The 21,491-nt window shown below is 38.0% G+C and overlaps 1 protein-coding gene across 1 annotated transcript in view; it reads right to left on the reverse strand.

Moving 5' to 3' along the window:
• The window catches only part of Wdr44 (WD repeat domain 44), an 87,410-nt gene extending 66,751 nt beyond the window's left edge, over nucleotides 1-20,659 (reverse strand). The window contains exons 1-2 of the mRNA XM_070039851.1: nucleotides 20,474-20,659; nucleotides 20,192-20,389 (exon numbers count right to left, since the gene is read on the reverse strand). Coding sequence (XP_069895952.1) covers nucleotides 20,192-20,268 — 77 coding nt within the window. The 5' untranslated portion in view covers nucleotides 20,269-20,389; nucleotides 20,474-20,659. The remainder of the gene's footprint in view (nucleotides 1-20,191; nucleotides 20,390-20,473) is intronic.
• Nucleotides 20,660-21,491: the final 832 nt, after the last annotated feature.

Here is a 21,491-nt window from a genome sequence, read left to right on the forward strand (position 1 = left end):
GTAGAGTGCATGCCTTGCAAGCATGAGGCCCTCGGTTCCATTCTTCAGCACTACATAAATAGAAAAAGCCAAAGTGGTGCTGTGGCTCCAGTGGTAGAGCACTAGCCTTGAGCTGAAGAGCTGAGGGACAGTGCCCAGACCCAGAGTTCAGGCCCCATGACCGGCAAAAAAAAAAAACAAAAAACAAAAAACAAAAAAAACATCCCTATCAATATTTAAAAGCATTCGATGAATAGGGAAAGATTTGTATGTGCACGTGTTCAGTCAAACACTTTTCCACAGAATACATTCTGTGCATATGGCCAAGGAAACATATTATATATGTATATGTATATTCATGTGTATATATATAATGGGTACAATTATATGTACATTTATGTATTAGTATTATGTACAATTATAAAATAATTCTCAGCAAGCAGTAGAATGGTATATTAACAGTTTCATTATTTTGGTTCAGATTGTCTCCGCCCCCCTCCCCCAAAAAACGAAAATTGATACTATAAGAGACACAATCCAGATATGTAAGTTGACTTATAGCTATTATTTATATAAGTATTTTGATGAAAACTTTGCCTTCCGAGCAATTCAAAATGAAGCTAAATTATATAGGTAAAAAAACACAAACAACTTTCTAGGCAAATATTAAAATTAAACATATTAAAATTAATAAGACATATTACTTGTAATGTCCCCATTTCCAAAATAAAACATTAATTTTCATGTTTAATTTTAACACATTAAAATCATCTTGTCATTAAAAATGGATTCAGTTACTACATATACAGTCATTTTAGCACAGTCTTATTACTTAATAATAAAGTAGAATATTAGAAGTGTTTCAGACACTATTTTTGTATCAATCAAAAAACTGACGAGCCTGCTGCAATATAAAGTAAAATTTGCTTCTCAATTCTGTCAATTCATAATCTCAACATCCTCCCACATCCTGATGTACTAATAGCTCCTAGATTTGAATAGCAACAGATACAAACATGTATTAAGAGACAATATGGAAAGCCAGATGCCGGTGGCTCATGCCTATCTATACTAGCTACTCAGGAGACTGAAATTTGAGGATAACAGTTCAAAGCTAGCCTAAGCAGGAAAAACTGTGAGACTCTTATCTCCAATTAACCACCAGAAAACTGGAAGTGGTGCCATGGCTCAAGTGGTAGAGCACTAGATGAGCTGAAGAGCTCAGGGACAGTGCCCAGGCTCAGAGTTCAAGCCTTATAACCGACCAAAAAAAAGAGAGTAAGACAATATGGATTCGATTCTACAAATAGAAGCTAGATGTACTTTGTCCAGCTCAGTGAAAAACCTAACTTTTTGAAATCTGCTACTGGCATGACTGACCACTGTTGGAATTTAAGTTGGTATTGGAGAGCATGAGTGAGTGATTTCTCTATATGTTATTACGGCACCATTTTTCCAATTTTAAACTCTGATCTTCATCATTCATTCCTTATGGTAATCAGGACTTAAAATCATTGGGCATGTGTTTCAGACTGTTTTTTAAAAAAAAAACAAACATTAAAGGGCTGGGAAGGTGGCTCAGTGGTAGAGCGCTTGCCTTGCATGCATGAGGCCCTGGGTTCGATTCCTCAGCACCACATAAGCAAAAAGAAAAGGCTGGAAGGGGCACTGTGGCTCAAGTGGTAGAGCGCTAGCCTTGAGCTGAGGGACAGTGCCCAGGCCCCGAGTTCAGGCCCCACGACCAGACCCCCCCCAAAAAAAACAAAACCAAAAAAACCCCATTAAATGTCTATGGTTTCAAAGAGCCAGAACTTATAACCTATCATATCTTGTTACTGAATCATTTAGCTATAATGTAGATCCTCTGATTTGGGGCTTTGTGTTTGTCTACCCTTCACTTGAAGGCTATCTGAAAACAAACAAATACAATCTGTAAGCCTTCTGTAAATAGGGAGGAATCAGTGTGCAGACTAAACCTACATCTACCATCTGCTTCATATTAAATTAAAAAACCAGAAACTCAAAGAGCTACCTCCTTCAGCACAAAAAATAAAATATATTAATCTTATTCTTAATGTCCCAATTTCCAATGTTTTCATATCTGATAAAAAATAAAAACAATTGGGCAATATAGAAAAACTAGCAAGGTCTTTTCTTTCATAATTTCTTAGGCTCTGAGAAAAAAAAATGTGGTTGGCTCTGGAGAAGTTTCTAGTCAGGTTGCAAAATTCTTGACAGATGCCTAAAAAAGTAAAAAGGAGCAATGACATGGAAGCAAAGAGTACAGAGTGAATCAGCTGGAATAAAGCCAATTGCAGTTGCTTAGGAAACATTATCATTTTTTTCTGATATGAAGATGACTATAAAGGACTTTGTAACAGGGAACTACCCTATAGCTTGCTGCTGTTTTATGATTTGTATCCCCTTCTTGTGCTTTTGCACTAAGAAAAGTGTAAAAATAAGATGAGCTTGTACAGAGTGACAAGCAACAGAAAGAAGCATAGCAAAGAACAACTTGCCAATATAAAGGGAGAAAGAGCTGGATTCTGAGGTCCTTGAGGTGAACAGAATATGAACAGAGATAAGGTCTTAAGAAGCTAATTAAAGGGTTTTGATATCTAAACCCAACAAGCTGAAACAGTAGATCTGATAGCAAACTAAGACCAACACTAAAATGCTAATTTTACACAGGGAACCAGAAGGTTCCCTGACATGCCATTTTTGTGCCTACTGAGGCCAGGGAAAAAACAGAAGAGCAAGATGACATATGTACACATACACACACACACACACACACACACACACACACACACACACATGCACACACACACACACACACAGAGGGAGGGAGGGAGGGGGAAAGAGAGAGAGAGAGAGACTGAATAAATTTTCAAAGCACTTATTTTAGAGAACAGAACATTTTGTTTGCTTTTAAAATCTTTTTAAGTGCGTAGTTTTAAACTTTTGGTATACAGTATTGCATATTGGGAGCTAATGTGTTTATAAATAGTGATGTTATTTTAATGTTATGTATACTACAGATATAAAAATGTGTTACTATTTTCTATGTTAAATTTTGAAAATCACTTAGAAGCTGTAAGTCAGGAAGCATCTTCAGCCTAGAAACAGTACTCAAACTAATGAAATGGTGTCTAAGAGAAAAACAACCTGTTGACCTTGGAGACCCACAGTACCATACCCATTTGCATTGTCTTATTTTAAGTTGGTCACTTAAAATGTGAATGAATGGTAAGAAAAAACAAGTGTTATTTTCCTAAGAACTGTCATATTTTCACTAAGCAGTAGAAAATAATAATCACTCAAATATCCCTGGAGATACAAGCCAATATTGGTTTATGAACAAAACTAAGAAAAAGCTGAGAATATACTTAAACAATCATCTAATAGACTAACTACATACTCAAGATGTAAATTATTACTTTTATTATCCTCTGAATAGTCATTTCAATTTTTTGGGGTGTTTTTGGTTGGTCATGGGGCTTGAACTCTGGGCCTGGGCTGGGTCCCTGAGCTCTTCAATTCAAGGCTAGCGCTCTACTACGAGAGCCACAACACCACTTCCGGTTTTCTGGTAGTTAACTGGCAATAGGAGTCTCAGGGACTTTGCTGCCCGGCAGGCTTTGAACCATGATCCTCAGATCTCCGGCTCCTGAGTAGCTAGGATTACAGGCATGAACCTCTGGTGCCCAGCTCCATTTCAAGTTTTAAATACTATAGAAGTCTACAAGTACAATATACTTACAAATATGTACTGATTATTTTATGAATATTAATAAAAAAGATGGTGACATGATTTAGCACAAAGGCTTTACGCTTTTTGAGAATAGGTTTAATGGCAATATTTGTTAATAACCTTTAGTAAAATTAGAGAAAATTTTGTGGAGGAATATAAATCTGTTTACATAGAAGGTAAACTGCTAATCTTAACTCAATGTTTAAATGACAACCAATATGATTTTTTCAAAAATTATCTTTTATAATATAGTTTTATGCTATATTCCTAAAGGAACTGTTTGATAACCATTTTTCCTTAGCCAACTAAAAAATTCTAAACTAAAAGCATTCTAATCTGCACATTTGCAAAATTTTAGTAAATAACTGTACTAAGACAATTACTCCAGGATGAGGCAATGCCCCAATTTATCTCATTAAGTTAGAATAAAAGTCACATCTATTAATGATTTAAAGCTATTTCTAGTAAAGTCAAGAAAGAAACAGGTAACTAAGTTTAAGTCTGCTTGAAAGTCAATACCAAATGTAAATAAGCTAAATCACTTTGTAAATTCTTAGTATTGTTTATTAGATATAGTAACTGCACAAAATCATGGGTTCCAATATGTTACTTTTACTTGAAATGTAAACAATATAAGATGTCAGGCTGCAGGCCATATTACAAATGCTTTATTAGGTTAATATGACTGTATAAGTTCAAACATCCAATGCAGTGCTAATCTTAAAAACTTCTAAATAAAACTTAGGACTCTAAAGTAACATTCATAACCTTCCTTTTTTAAAAAAAATATAAACTGATCAACTGTATTATCAGTGAACTGATGATATAAGACTTCCAAGATTCATTGCTTTTTTTCCTCTGAGTTCATTGCTCCTTAACAAAAAAATTCCAAGCAAACCATTTGTTTTGTTTTTCAACTAAAGAAACTCTACTGTCATTACCTTGCTAAAACGTTTGAAATTATAATGACTAATCTGAGATTCTGGTATTTTTTTAAATTATTCATGTTCTCCCCCAAGAGCATGAGTAATGGAAACCAAGCATGTTTTAGTATGATTTAATATTAAGCATTCTTTTATAAATTCAATTTTTATGCTTTATGTATTTAAACTTCTACTCCTACATCCTTTTATGAAATATGTATCAAGGATTTGCTAGTCTAGAAAAATCTTCAATTACCTAGATTGCTTACCTACATAAAACATTCTACAAACCAAGCTTAAGCTTTTACTACTTATTATAAAGAAGATTACACAATCTTATTTGCAACCTAATTTTTGTTCATGTAATTTTCCATTTACCCAGTTATCAAGAATGCATCTTTGATAGCCAATAGAGGTCTGATTGGGTAGAAAACTTTAATAACCAACACATAAACTGGTTGTGACTACTAGAAAACATACATGAAGGGGAAAGTGAGAAAGAGACAATACGTTTTGTTAGTGACTTGTTCCCCAAAATTTGAATCAGAGTTATAAAAAAAAACATAGTATCATGATTTGATGTTGCAGCAATGTGTAAAACAATTACAGAAAAAATGGGGCTGGGAATGTGGCTTAGTGGTAGAGTGGTAGCCTAGCATGCATGAAGCCCTGGGTTCGATTCCTCAGTACCACATAAACAGAAAAAGCCAGAAGTGGTGGTGTGTTTCAAATGGTAGGTAGAGTGCTAGCCTTGAGCAAAAGAAGCTCAAGAACAGTGCCCAGGCCCTGAGTTCAAGCCCTAGAACTGGCAAAAAAAATCTAGAAATGGAGAATTTGACGAGGCATTGAAGTCCAAATTAGCAGTTTCCATTAAGACAAAGGCAGTGAGTGGTGTCTGGGATCCCAGCTCTTTGACAAGCAAGGAGCACAATCAATTATTTTAAAGCTTAACACAAAGGATATTAAAATACTGTTTTTGATGGGTGACAATGACAATGTTGTCAGACGCCTTGTATTCATATACTGTTTCGTAGAATGGGAACTACTTAAAGATAATAAAAAAATAATATAACAACAAAAATACTGTTTTGTTTTTAAACAGTAGGAGAACCATTTTTGTCATCCTAGTGGTTCACATGTAAAATAGAACATTGCAAAATGTTTACAGCTTAGAAAAGTAGGGAGGAAAGCAGAAACTTTCTTACCTTAAAAAAAAAAAAAACAAGAAAAGCAGGGAGGAACCCAATTTTATTCTTGTATTCAAAACCTTTAAAAGTAGTGGTGTTCTAGACTTGGGGGTGTGGGTCAGCAGCAGAGGGCCTGCCTAGCAAGTATGAGGCTTTGAGTTCAATCTTCCATACAGCAAGGCAAGCAAGCAAACCAGTTAGAGAAGTTCCACCTCTGGATAACTGTGGAACAAGTCTCTTACCCACCTAGAGCTGTCAATAACCAGCCTATTTGCAAAATAATCACAAGTGATTATGTGTAGATGTTTAAAAAAATAATATCCAACATGAGTTGGTATTGGGGAAAGTGAAGAAGGAAGGAACAGGCCAGACTTCTTGGCATTTGCAAGATATAAAAAGTGATTGTGTATATAAAAGTTGTTTGAAGCCGGGCAGCTGTGGCTCAAGCCTGTAATCCTACCTACTCAGGGGGCTGAGATCTGAGAAGCTCAGTTCAAAGTCAGCCCAGGCAAGAAAGACCATGAGATTCATCTCCAATTAACCATCAGAAAACCAGAAGTGGCGCTGTGGCTCATGTAGTAGAGCACTTGCCTTGAGCTGAAGAGCTGAGGGACAGCGCTCAGGCCCAGAGTTCAAGCCCCATGAAAATGATCTAGCACTATCACTTATAAGATGATCAGAAATGATTATGTGTGTAAAAGAATTTTGAAATGAATACCCAGCATTACTTGGCATTATGGCATGTAACATTATACTTTTTTTTAAAACACATTAATTCCTGGGAAAAAAGTTGACATCAAGGAATTGATATGAGTACGGGGTTAATGGCAACACTTTCCAAAGATTCACTATTAATATTTAATGTTTATTGAATACAGAATATTCCTGGGTTATGAAGGTTCTATAAATCCAAACCACTGACAAGATCAGCCCTTTCCTTTACTTGCCTTCTGTCAGTGTGTAGGGTAACTTTGGAAATGACTAGGTGAAGATATGAAAGAGCCAAGAGGCCCCAAGTAGAATTTGCAGAGAATGTGTACACACCAACTCTAGCCCCACCTATACCATCCACTCTTACAGACAAAAGCTAAAAACCAACAGCCAAAGGCTATGACCAGGAACACAACCAGAACAGTAAAAAGGAAATAAAATAAATAAAATAAAAAGGAAATAATTTATTTTAACCACTAAAACCAGTCTAAGGTAAAAGACCTGCTCTCACTCATTAAAGTACTGTTATAAAGCTATCTAATTCATTCTATTTACCAATCTTTCATTAATCCAGTAACCAACTTCCACTGAGACACTAACCAAACCTATCCAATGCTTAAATATATCAAACTTAACTCAATTTTCCCTTAGTCCTTTCCCAGTGTTTCCACCCTTTATACTTCATCTCTCATGGCAGCTTCTTAGTGTTGAGGGAGAAGAAACGTACTCATTATCCAACTTATGGAATTGCAACCCCTTTGTACAACTCCTTAATAATAACAATTAAAAAAAGAAATCTTTGTAAATTAGGAAGAAGAAACTTGTTAGTAAAAGAAGTGGAATTGTGCTGTGGGGAAATGTTCAAACAACCTGCCATTTCAGTTTGACATGGGTAGATAAACATTAAATAGAGGTTTTTAAAAAACATACTGTTAATAGTACTGTTAGTACATAGATAATTTCTTGTCTATTAATTTTATTTAAAGACTTTCAGTGAAGGTTTAAGCTATGATATTAAATTCATCCACAGCTATTTTTACGAATTGAAGGGCAATGCCAAGAAAGGACACTCCTACTCCTTCTCTTAAATATATTTAGTGACCAAAATGCCAGATCTGCACTTTGTGCAGACAAGTGACTCCGAATACAGCAACACATATTTATTGGTTCTCTGGAAAGTTTGATCTGTGGTTACTAAGAATGCCCAGGATTCATTGAGTTTTGTGCTGGAATAACCTATAATGGAAAAACCTATATATGGAAAAAAATGAATATATAATGGCATAACCTATACATGGAACAAATTGTTATAATTTTAAAACAAATTTCAAAAAATCATATGCTTGAATTTTTTTGTGCCAGTACCGGGACTTAAATGTTGGCCCTTAGGCTCTAACTCACTAGCAGGGGATCTACCACTTGAGCCACAGCTCTACTTCCTGCTTTTTAGTGGTTAATTGGAGATAAGAGTCTTACTGATTTTTCTGTTCCAGCTGGCTTCGAACTGTGATCCTAAGATCTCAGCTTCCAAAGTAGCTGGGATTATAGGCATGAGTCACCAGTCTCCAGTGTACCCTTGTATTAAAAAAATAGATATCAGGGTCTTGTGTTGAAAGTAGAAGTGACTATTCCTTGAGCCAGGTGTTGGTAGCCCATGCCTGTAATCCTAGCTACTCAGGACTCTAGCTAAGATCGCAGTGCAAAGCCAGCCCGGGAAGGAGATTCCTGAGACTTGTACCCCCAATTAACCTCCAGAAAACTGGAAGTAGTGCTGTGGCTCAAGTGGTACAGTGCTCGCCTTGAGCTGAACAGCTCAGGGACAAAGCCCAGGCCCAGAGTTCAAGCCCTACGACCAACAACAACAACAAAAAAGTTACTGTTCCTGAGTCTACTTGTGCAATTAAAATTCTCCTTGAGAGCATTATTAGAATTTAACTAGGATATACTAGTGAAACTACATAAATTATGATTTTAAAAAGCAATTCAAGCCAGAAAGGCTAAATCACTTCACTAACAAGCATAAACTAACAAAGTTATTATAACCATCTTTAATTTAGACAGATGCATGGCCGTGTATAGATTATGCCTGTAATCCCAGCTACTTGGGAGGTAGAGACATGAGAATTGAAGGTCAAGGCTATGCTGAGGAAAATGTTAATGAGTCCTTATCTTAAAAAAACAAGCCAGTGTGGTGGTATACACTTATAATCTCAGCTATGAGGGCGATATAGGTAAGAGGACTGTGGTCCAAAACTGGCCCTGGTTAAGAACAAGATGCTATGTGAAAACTAACTAAAGTAAAAAGGGTTGGGGGCATGGTTTAAGCGATCAGAGTACTGTTATAGTAAGCACAAGGCCCTGAATTCAAACCTTAGTACTGGAAAAAAAAAAGCTACTAATGGTGGCACTTGCCTGTAATTCCAGCCACTCCATTTGGGTAGTAGTGGTAGGATTACAACCTGAGGCCAGCTTCAGGCAAAAAAAACAAAAGACCGTAGTTTAAAAAAATAAACTTAAGCACAAAGGACTAGAGATGTGGCTCAAGAAGTAGAGTACTTGCTTAGGAAGAGTAAGGCTTGACGTTCAAACCCTAATGCTACCAAAAATAAATGGATAAATAAATAATAGAAAGATTGATACTTTTAGAATATACTTTTAATATCCAAAAAGCAAAATTCTGACAAACATGAAAGTCAGTGGTGCTGCTATTACATATCAATAGCAAATTATCTGAAAAATAAATTTAAAATTTATAATATCTTCAAAAAATACCTAAGATTAAATTTTACCGCCAGGCAAGTGGCTCAAGTCTATATAATCTATATAATCTATATAAACTTGAGATCAGAGATCTCAGTGTGAGGCCAACTTGGGAATAAAAACGTTCACAACTCCATTTCAACCAACAGCTAGGGCAGGTAGCATGTACTTGTCATCACTGTGCTATAGAGAAATCACAGTGGCTGGGTGTAGTGGCTAGTGCCTGTCATCCCAGTGACAAAAAGAAAGCACAAACAGGAGGACTGAAGTCTGGGCATAAAGCAAGACCCTATTTCAAAAATAACAACAGCCAGAAGAGGCTAGTAGTGGTAGAGCACTTACTAAACAAGCACAAGGCACTAAATTCAAAACACAAGTATCATTAAAAAGAAAGGATATTGGTACAGGCAATGATTTTCTGGATAGGACTCCAAAAACACAAATGAATAAATTAACAACTGAGATGATGTTAACTTAGAAAGCTTCTGTACAGCAAAGGCAACAATCAGTAAATTAAAAAAACAAAGTATAAAATAGAAGCAAATAATTGTAACCTATACATCTGACAGAGGGCTACCAACCAAAATATACAAAGAAAACAAACTTAATAGCACAAACTCCAATAATAAAATTAAAATAGGCACCAGACATAAATTGATGTTTCTGAAAAGACATTCAGAAGGTCAATAAGTATATGAAAACATATTCAATATCATTTATCAGAAGTAAACTGCAAACCAGAACTACAAAGAAATGTTGATTTTTCTCCAGTCATACTTGCCAAAAAAACTAGATAGGAAGCACTGGTGAGGATACTGCGGGGGGGGGGGGGGGTAGGGAAAAGGAACCCTTATGCATTATTGGTATGAATGTAAACTAGTAAAGCCATTATGGAAATCAGGATGGAAGTTCCTCCAAAACTTAAAAATACAACTATCACATGATCCACATCCATAATCCTACTACTAGATATATATCTAAAGGACATGAAGTCAAACCCATGTTTAATGCAGCATTATTCACAATAGACAAGAAGTAGAAACAACCTAAGTATCCACAACAGATAAATGGATTTTAAAATGCAGTGTGTATGGGGGTGTGTGTATACATATATACATGTATATATGTATACACACACCCACGCACACACTAAGGAATACTATTCCGTTATAAAAAGAACAAAAATTTGTGACAACATGGATGAAAATGACTAAGTAAAAATAAGGCAGACACAGAACCATCAGTATTTCATGATCTCATTCATATGTGGAATATAAGAAAAGTAGATTTCATAGAAGTTGAGAGTAGAATGGTGCTTACCAGAGGCTGGTCAAACAAGAGGGAAGGAAGAGTGGGAAAAGTATGATTAATAAATATGTAGTCACAGTTAGACAAGAGAGCAAAAACTTCTGGTGTGGCCTGGCACTGGTGCTCAGAAGTGCTCACACTTATAATCCTAGCTACTCAGAAGACTGAGATCTGAGGATTGCAATTCAAAGCCAGCGAAGGCAGGACAGACTCTTATCTCCAATTAACCCCAAAAGGCCATATGTGGAACTATGGTTCAAATGCTAGAGCCCCAGGCCTGGTATGTACAAGTGCATACATACACACACCCCCACACACAAGTTTGGTGTGCACACAATTGGGTGGCTGAAGATAATAAGGTACAGTATAGTATCTAGAAAAAGGATTTTGATTATTTTTATCATAAAGATATGATGAGATTGATGAATTGACCCTTATTTAAAAATTATACAAGGTGTACATGTACTGAAACATGATCACATTGCAGCTCATAAATACATATAACTTTATGTACAGTTAAATATTTAAATTTAAATTTGATTTATAAAAAAGAAATGAGAGGGGCTGGGAAGGTGGCTCAGTGGTAGAGTGCTTGCCTTGCATGCCTGAGGCCCTGGGTTCGATTCATCAGCACCACATAAGCAAAAAGGAAAAAGCCAGAAGTGACTCTGTGGCTCAAGTGGTAGAGCGCTAGCCTTGAGCTGAAGAGCTGAGGGATAGCGCCCAGGCCCAGAGTTCAGGCCCTATGACTAACACCCCCCCCCAGAAAAAGAAATGGGCTATGCTATGTATAAGAATGATGCCAATACTGTTTAAGTCATTGACAAATTATCTCCAATTCAGCTAGCCCAAGAGATCAATTGTACATATTTAGAACTTATAGTTATACTTTGTAATATCAGCAAGCATGAATACCAAAAAACAACTGAAATATTCTAAATATTTTTTCAATATCATTATGTTTAAGCAAAACAAGTAAACATAATTATAAATTTAAGCTAAATGTTTTAGATACATAAATTCAAAGGAGTGTGTGTGTCAGTACTAGGGCCTCATATTCTCACTTGGCTTTTCACTTGAGCCACAACTCTACTTCTGACTTTTTGCTAGTTAATTGGAGGTAAGTCTCGTGGACTTTTCTGCCCTAGCTGGCTTAAACCATGATCCTTAGATCTCAGCTTCTTGAGTAGCACCCAGCTTATACAGTCAATTTTTGAAAGCGTGGCACTGGGGCTGGAACTCAGGGCCTCACAATCTCACTTGGCTTTTTTCTCTTAAGGCTGGCACTCTACCACTTTGAGCCACACTTCCACACACTGCCATTTGAGTTTTTTTGTTTTATTTTGTTTTTTGTCGGTCATGGGGCTTGAACTCTGGGCCTGGGCTCTGTCCCTCAGCTCTTCAGCTCAAGACTAGAGCTCTACCACTGGAGCCACAGTGCCACTTCTGACTTTTTCTGCTTATGTGGTGCTAAGGAATCAAACCTAGGGCCTCGTGCATGCAAGGTGAGCACTCTACCACTGAGACACCTTCCCAGCCCGCCATTTGAGTTTTTTTAAAGAGATTAAAAAAAAAAAGTATGTCAAGTGAACATGAAAATTTTTTTTTCTGGTTGTAGGGCTTGAACTCTGGGCCTGGGTGCTGTCCCTCAGCTCTTCAGCTCAAGGCTGGTGGTCAATTGTAGATAAGAGTCTCACAGACTTTCCTGCCCAGGCTGGCTTTGAACTGAGATCCTCAGATCTCAGCCTCCTGAATAGCTAGGATTACAGGCGTGAGCCACCAGTGCCCGGCAAACACTTAAAGAGCCAAAAAAAAAAAAAAAAAGCCTTAAAGAGCCATACAATTATTCAGTCTTTTCCTTTTCATCCAAAGGATGCAAAAGATAATATTTCCAATTAAATTTCTACCTAATTTTCTTAAATTAGAATGAATTAATCTAATGGCCAAACATCCTTTCCACGGTATAGATAACACTTTTGTTCAAAGCTTGATTATTTATTTGGTAGTTGCTAGTGAATCAAGATACTTGATCAAGGTACTTCAGCTAATTAGTGCTCCTACTAAGTCTGAAAATCCTATATGGAAGTATATTTCCTAAGTGGTTACCTGTGATCTTAACATTTATTCTACTTCCTATTATTAAAGGAAGACCAGTGGCTGCCAGGAGAGTAATGCACTCAACCTTCAAAACAATGGCTAACATTGGAACTAAGAAAATCTGCATGAGGAAATTATTGTGTAAACATATTTTTTAAATTCTGTATGCTTAAAATGTTTATAGAGGCGAAAGGTTTCACTGTTGTAAAAGGAACTGACCCTGATGGAATGCCAAATTGTAAACTGCCACACAACTGCTGCTGGTAATAAAATGTTAAGTTCTGAACCCTTTAACAGAACCTGATTATATGGTAATTCTAATATCAGAGAGAAGGCAAAAAAGCTACAAGAATAACTGATAGATTGGCTACTGCAGTAACCAAGATGAATTGTATACAGGCTGGAGGAAAAAAATCACTTGGGTTGCTATCGAGTATGAGGCCCACAGTTTGTGTTAAGTGCTTTTTTCTCAAAATTGAATCATGAAATGATAGACTAACATAAACACTGCTCAGTTTGAAATAATAGAATTCCACTCTGAATAGGAAATGAGAGCAACCAACTAAAAGTTTATCCAGCTAGCTGAATAATATCCAAAGTTTACAAAAATAAGCTTAGCTCTGAATAGAAAACAGAAACTTAGGTTATCATTTCAAATAGGGCATCATAAAATAGTTCTAACTTTTTTTTATCATTTAAAGTAATGCTTCTTTAAGTACTTCTTGCAAGTTATTAATCTCTTTCACAAAAAGTTACTTAACTTAGACTGTGAATGTACATGTCTACAACAATACTAAGTGGTGGGACTTATACTATTTCAGTTATCTAGGCACCAGGAAGCAGTATCATAACCTGGACCCTACACTTTCTGATGGGGTTACTTTTACCTCCTCTGCTTCTATCACCACAACCTGTATGATCTTCTCCTCATATTCTCCACTTACCACCACCACAAACCCAGGATGCAACTACTAAGGCTGCAGTCAGAGTAAATGGAGGAAACAAGCAGCTCCTCAAGAGATTTAGCAAATTTATGACTTTGTCAAAGTTATAACAATGAACTGATAAGAACACATGCTTTTGAACATTTTTTTAAAAAAAAAATAGCATTTTATCCATCTTATTTTATGAGGTAGGTTATCATGAGAACAGAATAATTTTCAACCGGCGCCAGTGGCTAACGCCTGTAATTCTAGCTACTCAGGAGGCTGAGATCTGAGGATCACGGTTAAAAGCCAGCCTGGGCAGAAAAGTCCATGAGACTCTTATCTCCAATAAACCACTAGAAAACCGAAGTGGCGCTTTGGCTCAAGTGGGAGAGCGCTCGCCTTGAGCTGAAAAGCGCAAGGACAGTGCCCAAGCCCAGAGTTTAAGCCCCACGACCGACAAAAACAAACAAACAAAAACCAAGAAAAACAACAGAACAGTTTCAACTTATAAGAATGCATAAATTCAAATTAAGCCCCCAAATTGCCATACTGCTATCAACTGTCCTACCTCCATGAGTCACCCATTGACAGTTGCAGATCACTAAATTTAGAACTTAAATCACTAAGTAGTATATAGGGTTTTCCTCCACTTCAATATTAGGAGTGTGATTAAACAGCACTTATATTTCTATCAATCCACACAAAGCTGGCAGTAATCAATATAATCTGTGATTAAATGACAACTCACAAACATCCAACTACAAAGGAAATTTTCCTAATTTGTGTTACACAAATATTTTAAAACTAAAACTTGAACAAGGCATGTTGGTACACAACTGTAATACAAGCACTTAGGATGCTAAAGCAGGAAGATGGTGGGTTCCAGGCCAGCCAGGGTTACATAATGAGATCCTATTTCAAAACCAAACCAAAAAAACAAACAAAAAAAATCTTATATAAAGCCATACTAAGGCTACCAGCACAACCATGTTCATTGTAACATTATTTACCATAGATAAGATGTGGAACCAACCCAGATGGCCCTGGGTAGATGAATAGATCAAGAACACACACACACACACACACACACACACACACACACACACACACACACACACACACACACACACACACACACACACACACACACACACACACACACACACACACTCACACACGAATGACATTGCTCCATTCGTAAGGAAATGAAAAGACTTGGAAAAAATTTAAGCAAAGCAAGCCAGGCCCCAAGAAAAGTAGGTTACATGGTTTCCCTCATTTGTAATAACTAAAATATGCATCTGATATTCTTAACAGGGATCACAATAGCCCAACTACTAAGTGCACAGGAGCAAATATAATGAAGCATATCAAAATTAACTCCAAGAATTGGAAACAAGAGGTTCTTATTATGCCCTGTATACAGTTATTTGTATTTTTTTCTGTTTTAGTTTTCCATACCCTTTGTCTTGTATGTAAGTATATTGATCCATGGAAGGGAAAGGGAATCACAGACACAGCAGGACAAAGGATGAACTAATGCAACAATGATACTCATTAGACACTATGTTGGAAATGAACTATATAATTGGGGGGGAGGGAATTAGGAAAGGAGAAGTGGGAGAAAATGAAGGAGGGGGTAACAATATTTGAAAAGAAATGTACTTATTACCTTACTTATGTAACTGTAACACCCCCCCATTCAACACCTTTACAATAAAGATATTTTTTAAATCTTGTATAAATGTTTACTTCATATGTAAGCAACCTTGGGTACAAAGCTGAGGAGGGCAATACATCCATCAGGTAGCTTTGAATAATTAATACCACAGCAAGCAAGCTTATCCATGAGTTTCTAATTGTAATAATAATAAAAAAAAGTCTTAGTGAGATTTAAAAAAATGTTCACTTCAGGGACAAATGATTCTTATGCCTAAGTATAAAAGCTGAGTTTTCAACAAAGCTAAGCAACTTTCTGAGGATTTTTAGATCTAACAATTCTTCCAGACACTTTGATCTCAATTTCCATGACTTAAAAGATTTTGCCAGTACTCCAATCATAAACACTCATAAAGTAAAAAAAAATAATATAACCACTATTCTTATATAAGCTATTCTGCAACCATTTTTCTTCTTGACTTAAAGCATATTAGCAAGCAATAGTTAGGATCTCAACACTGTCCAGGTCTTTGACAGGCAAAGCATAGTCATGTTAGTCAGTAAAGGATATTAGCAGCTTAGCTAACAGTAAATGTGTTAACAGCTTGTAGCAGGGCTATCCAGTATTATTCTCCTTCCTTCTAGTCATATGGCAACATTATCAAATGATAGAGGAATCAAGAGACTTGGGTTCTATTTCTAACTCTGTAACTGATGAGCAATATGTTACTTCCTCTCTCTGAGCATAGGTTTCACTTTCAGTTAAATGGGAGGGCTAGGTCAGGTGCTAGTGGCTCACACCTATAATCCTAGATACTCAGGAGGCTGAGATCTGAGGAGTTCAAAGTCAGCCAAGGCAGGAAAGTCTGTGAGACTCTTCTCTCCAATTAACCACCAGAAAACTGGAAGTGGCACTGTGGCTCAACGTGGTAGTAGAGGGCTAGCCTTGAGTGCAGGGACAGGGCTCAGACCCTGAGTTCAAGTTCCATGACCAACAAAAACAAAATGGGGTGGGGGCTGCTGGGCTACATGATCACCACATGATTCTATCTTCTAAGGCCTCAAAAATACTTTGTGTACCATTACAAAAGTAAGAGTGTGGGGCTGGGAAGGTGGCTCAGTGGTAGAGCACTTGCCTTGCATGCATGAGGCCCTGGGTTCGATTCCTCAGCACCACATAAACAAAAAAAGAAAAAAGCCGGAAGTGGCGCTGTAGCTCAAGTGGTAGAGCGCTAGCCTTGAGCTAAAGAGCTGAGGGACAGCGCCCAGACCCAGAGTTCAGGCCCCACGACCAGACCTTCCCCCCCCCAAAAAAGTAAGAGTGTTTGAAATGTTACACTTATTGTTAAAATATAATTTTATTATTATTAAGGTGTTATACAGAGAGGTTACCATTTCACAATTCAGGTAATGTGTACATTTCTCTTTTGGACAATGTTATTTCTTCCTTTGCTTTTCTCCAGTTTCTCCCTTCTACCTCTGCCCACAAGTTGCATAGCTCATTACATTTATTTTTGTAACATATACTCAGTACCAGTCTTTAGAATGTGTAGGCAGAAAATTTACACAGTAAATAATTCAAACCTATAGATCTTGAACCATTACAAAAGGCATCAAGACTGTTAAACCAAAAGTAAAAAATATATGTATGTATACAAACAGCACAGATTTTCCAATGACATAAACTTATCCATAAAAGCCTACTGTTAAATCTCAATACAATGACAGACATTGATACACAGTTTGGAAGGGTTCTCAAAAATGTAATCTCAATTTAAGATGAGGAAATGAAATGACTCACAGTCCTGAGCTCTTTTCTACTATCACAAAGTTCCACTTCCTTTTCCTGCTGTATTAAACACAGTAGCAGAAAGACCACCAGACTGAGAAACTGATTTAGGTTCTAGTACAAGTTCTGCCATTAATTAGCTGTGGCACCATGGACAAATCAGTTTTCCTCTCTGGGCTTCAGTTTTAACCTTTTATTAAATTTTTACTAGATGTTCCTTCTAGCTGAAAAAGATTTTGGTCATACAAAATTCCTATCTGATTAAACAAAAATATACATTCCTGAATAAGAAAGTGGTCATTTCTACTCAAGAAAACGGAAATGTTTGGGCTGCTGGCTTTAAATATATGCATTGGTTCCATTCCACAGATTGAGCCTAAAACATTTCACTTTAGAATCTATTGGACTCCTTCTCCCCCACCCACTTCCACATAGTGTGGGGTAGCTATTGTTGTACCAGAAAAAAATGCTGCACTATGGAGTCTCAGGAGCTAGTTTCAAAACCCAGCTGTGCCACTTAAGACTGTGTCTCTTAAGAAATCTCTTAACTTTCCTAAGCCTGAGGTTCCTTATATATAAAAAATGAAAACAAGCACAAGGAAACTGAACTTGAAATATCAATTAAAATAAAGCATAAGAAATGTGACACAAGTGAAAATGGTCCATTGTGGAGATGCCGGCTGCATTGGACTCAGATTCTTTCTAGAAAAAACTTGACTGTTTAGCTTATTAAAGTTGCTCTCAAAGAGTGGATAGACAAAGCTGAAGACACCATTGGAGGGACAATACAAAGAATAATTAAATTTTAGGAAATGGACTGTGTATTTAAATTCTACTGATTAATAAAAACAAATTCTCAACTGCCTATTCAATTTACCACAATTTAGTGATATAATTTGCATATTCCCCAAATATACAATATCAAGGAACATTAATTAAAGTGCTCAAATTCAGTCTGCTAACCTCTTAAGAGTTTGTACACTGTGACCCTCCAATTCATGTTAAGGAACATTGTGGTAACCAAATACGTAGTCATGCCATCTGTATCCACAAATCAAAATTTCTCACAGAATCTCTAGGTTGTCAGTGTGGCTCAGTCTGCTCACAATAGTGCAAATGACAAGGAATAGAGGAAATACAAATAATGCTACTTTCACTCCCTTCCAGTCCTTTCAATACCAGTAGTTGTTTTCAGATGCAATTCTCCACACGAAGTCTATTTTCTTCCAAATCTGTTCAATACTACTGGGTGGAGAGACATAATCCAAACTGGTCCTGTAGTTTTATTCCTAGAGCTCTGTACACACTCATGCTCAGTGTTTGGTCGTGTAAGTGTTAAAATTAGGAAGCTGGGTACCAAAGGACTTTTAAAAAAAGATTTTGCTCAGTTTCAAAGTGTTTGAGAAGTTACATTATCTCAGGGAGAAGATTATTGATTGTATCAAAGTGACTCATCTGGTTTAGAGAAGTGTAAGAGCTCCAAGTTCTGTACAAGTCCTTCCAAAGTATAAAGCTCTGTATAAAGTTAACAAATTGACTAATGCCAAGAAAGGCAGGAAAAGGGAATTAATCTTTGAACATTTTCTCTGTGCTAGGTGCCAAAGAGTTTACTGGGTTCTCAGATAAATATCCTTCTATATTCAAATTATTTTATTAGGTCAAAAACAACAATATCCATATAAGTCTAAACTAATAATATCCTGTAAACTGATTTTCTTTCTCTAATCCAATACACACACACACACACACACACACACACACACAAATTTCAAAATCTGAAATATGTGAAAATCCAAATGCACTTTTTACTGTCTAGTATGTGGTCATCACCCTGTACCAGACATTGAATTTTCATGAAATACATTGCTATCTCAAGAGTGGTATTTACCACCACTAAATGTCACATCAGTGACATGAAGGTTGGTGATGTCAACGTGCATTTGTAATTTACCAACGTACATTTATTTCTGATTTCGTTGCTATAACTATTTTTATATGTTATGCTCAATTCATTCGATTTTAGAACTTCCAGAATGTACAAATAACTTTATTTGCATCTGTCTATTTCTGCCTTATAGTAAGCAAAGAATCGAAGGTAGTGGAACAGAATCATGCAGTAACACACAAATCTGACTAATTCTCAGGGTCTTATGGTATGAGGATATATTTCTTTCTCTAGTTTCAGACACTAAATAGAAAAGTTGAGTGAAATCGCTTTAAACACCTTTCCAAGTTGCAAAGTGGAGCGGATAAGCAAGTTAGGAGTCCTGGTCAAGCGAAGCACTTCCAACTACTGTACTTCCTAGTACAAATCACTCATATTAATCACCACTAAAACATGTTGCAAAATTAGATAAAGAGCACTAAGCTGAGGCTGTCCTCCCAAGCCCCAGATTACTCAGCACTTGTTTGTACTTCTATAGTCAGTTGTGTACATTTAGGTCCGGCTACGGTTAGACCACATCATTCTAATGGTAAGGACCTTGCCCGCGATTTCCTTTGGCTCACAGTAAGAGGCTATTTTAGTAAAACTGTCGATTTTGAAAACATTGGCTAGAGGACTTCCTTAAGTAAATATCCAACCTTCTTCCACTCTTTTTCTGCGCAAGAAAAGTGAACGGTAAATAGGGAATAGTTACAACACCATTGAAATGGATAAGTTAGCACTCAAACAGAACCAAAACACTGTAAGTGTAATTCCTCCGATTAATACTCCTTCAATCCATGGTCCCTGAGGCCAAAACGGATGTGTGAAAGGTAAGCTCCGAACCGCACAAACATGAATCTTTGGCTCTCAGGCAAATAGCTGTCCATTGGAAGGCTGGGTAAGCCGGGGAAAGGGGATCTAAGGGTCTCGATGCTTTTCACTAGAGAAAGGTATTGGGGGAGGGGGCGGGGATGCCCAAGGTGCGTTCAACCTCCTACCACCAACTCACCCAGCTTTAAGGAGCCCGAAGTCGGGTTCTGAAGTGCTCCAGTGAGCCTGAGAGGAACAGCGGTGGCGGACACCGTGGGCTTTGGGAGAGGTATTTGGGAGAAGACGCAGGGCAAAGCAGGGGATGCCGGACTTAGGGGCCACAGCTTCAGTTACTTACCCTATAGGGTAGCCTCCCCCTAGGTGCACATCTTCAGGGGCATCATAGAATTCCTCCGTGTCGCTTTCCGACGCCATTTATAGGACACACCCGCGGGTGAGGGGGCCGACGCCGCTTGGAGGAAGGGTAACTCTCCGGTCCCCTCCTCGTCGTCCTCCACCCCGGCGACACAGGAGACTGCTTGGGTCCCAGGCGAAGCTGAGGAGGGAGTAAAAAAGATTTGGAGTGAGGCGCCGGATAGGGACCGGGGGCCGCGCTCAGTTGCCGGGCTGCGGGAATGACCTGCAGAGCGGCTGCCGGAGGAGGCGGCAGTGAGTCCACGGACTGTGGCTGCCGGCGCTCTGGCGATAGGTGTATAAGAAGCAAGAGAGAAGAGGCGGTGGCTCTTCGGAGTGGGGGGAGGGCGGGCGTGCCGGCGACAGCAGCTCCTATTTCTCTCGCAGCGGCAACTGCAGCAGCTGGGAGAGAGCTAGTTGAACGCAAAATACCGACGCGTCCTTACCCTCGCGAGATTTCGGAGGAGCCGGGAAAACGTGGGCGGAGCGTAGAGGTGGCGGGGGCGGTCCTAGAGCGGCAATGCTCTGATTACTTATGCCCCAGAAGCCTATCAAAACAGCGCAAGCGCTGTGAGCGCTTTTGGTGGGGGCCGGAAGAAGAGAGGGAGATGAGTCTTGTAAGGGGCGGAGTCTAAACCTGCGCAGTAGCTGCTGAGTCTCTTGGTTTTGAGAGCGCGCTACAGACTTCGGTGTGGTTCGGTGGGCTGTTGGAGTAACTCCACTGACCCTGCAGTTCGAGAGGCATTTTGAGACACATGATTTTCAGTATGCAGCTTTTGCTTTCTTATGAGGGTATCCTGACAGAAAACGTTGGTGTGGGCATTTTGGGTTGTATGTACGCTGTCTTATCCAAGCCAGAACTATCCATCTCTAGGGCATTGTCAGTTTCACTACCCCTAAGGTTACATGGATAACCTTGCCATATTCAATTAAAGATCTTTAATTGAGATTTCTAGATATCATCCAGCAGACCAGAGGGTTGGTCCATGAGATAGACTTAGGGAGTGTCCCACTTCCATAGGGTAATGATAGATTTATACTTGGATCTGAGCCAGTATAAGGCCTCCAGTTAGTTTTTCTCCACCCATTTCCATCACTTCCCATGCCTAATGTAACAGGTTATTGCATACTGCCCAAGCTGTGCTTCAGCCAAATGGTAAATATCTACAGAGCAGATTCTATTGCAAGGATAACATAGAAACTCAATTGTAATCTTTCACTGTCTATGTGTCCAGTGATGACAA

The sequence above is a fragment of the Dipodomys merriami genome, unplaced genomic scaffold (genome assembly GCF_024711535.1).
Source record: "Dipodomys merriami isolate MVZ:Mamm:240054 unplaced genomic scaffold, mDipMer1.0.p SCAF_3, whole genome shotgun sequence".
Lineage (NCBI taxonomy): Eukaryota > Metazoa > Chordata > Mammalia > Rodentia > Heteromyidae > Dipodomys > Dipodomys merriami.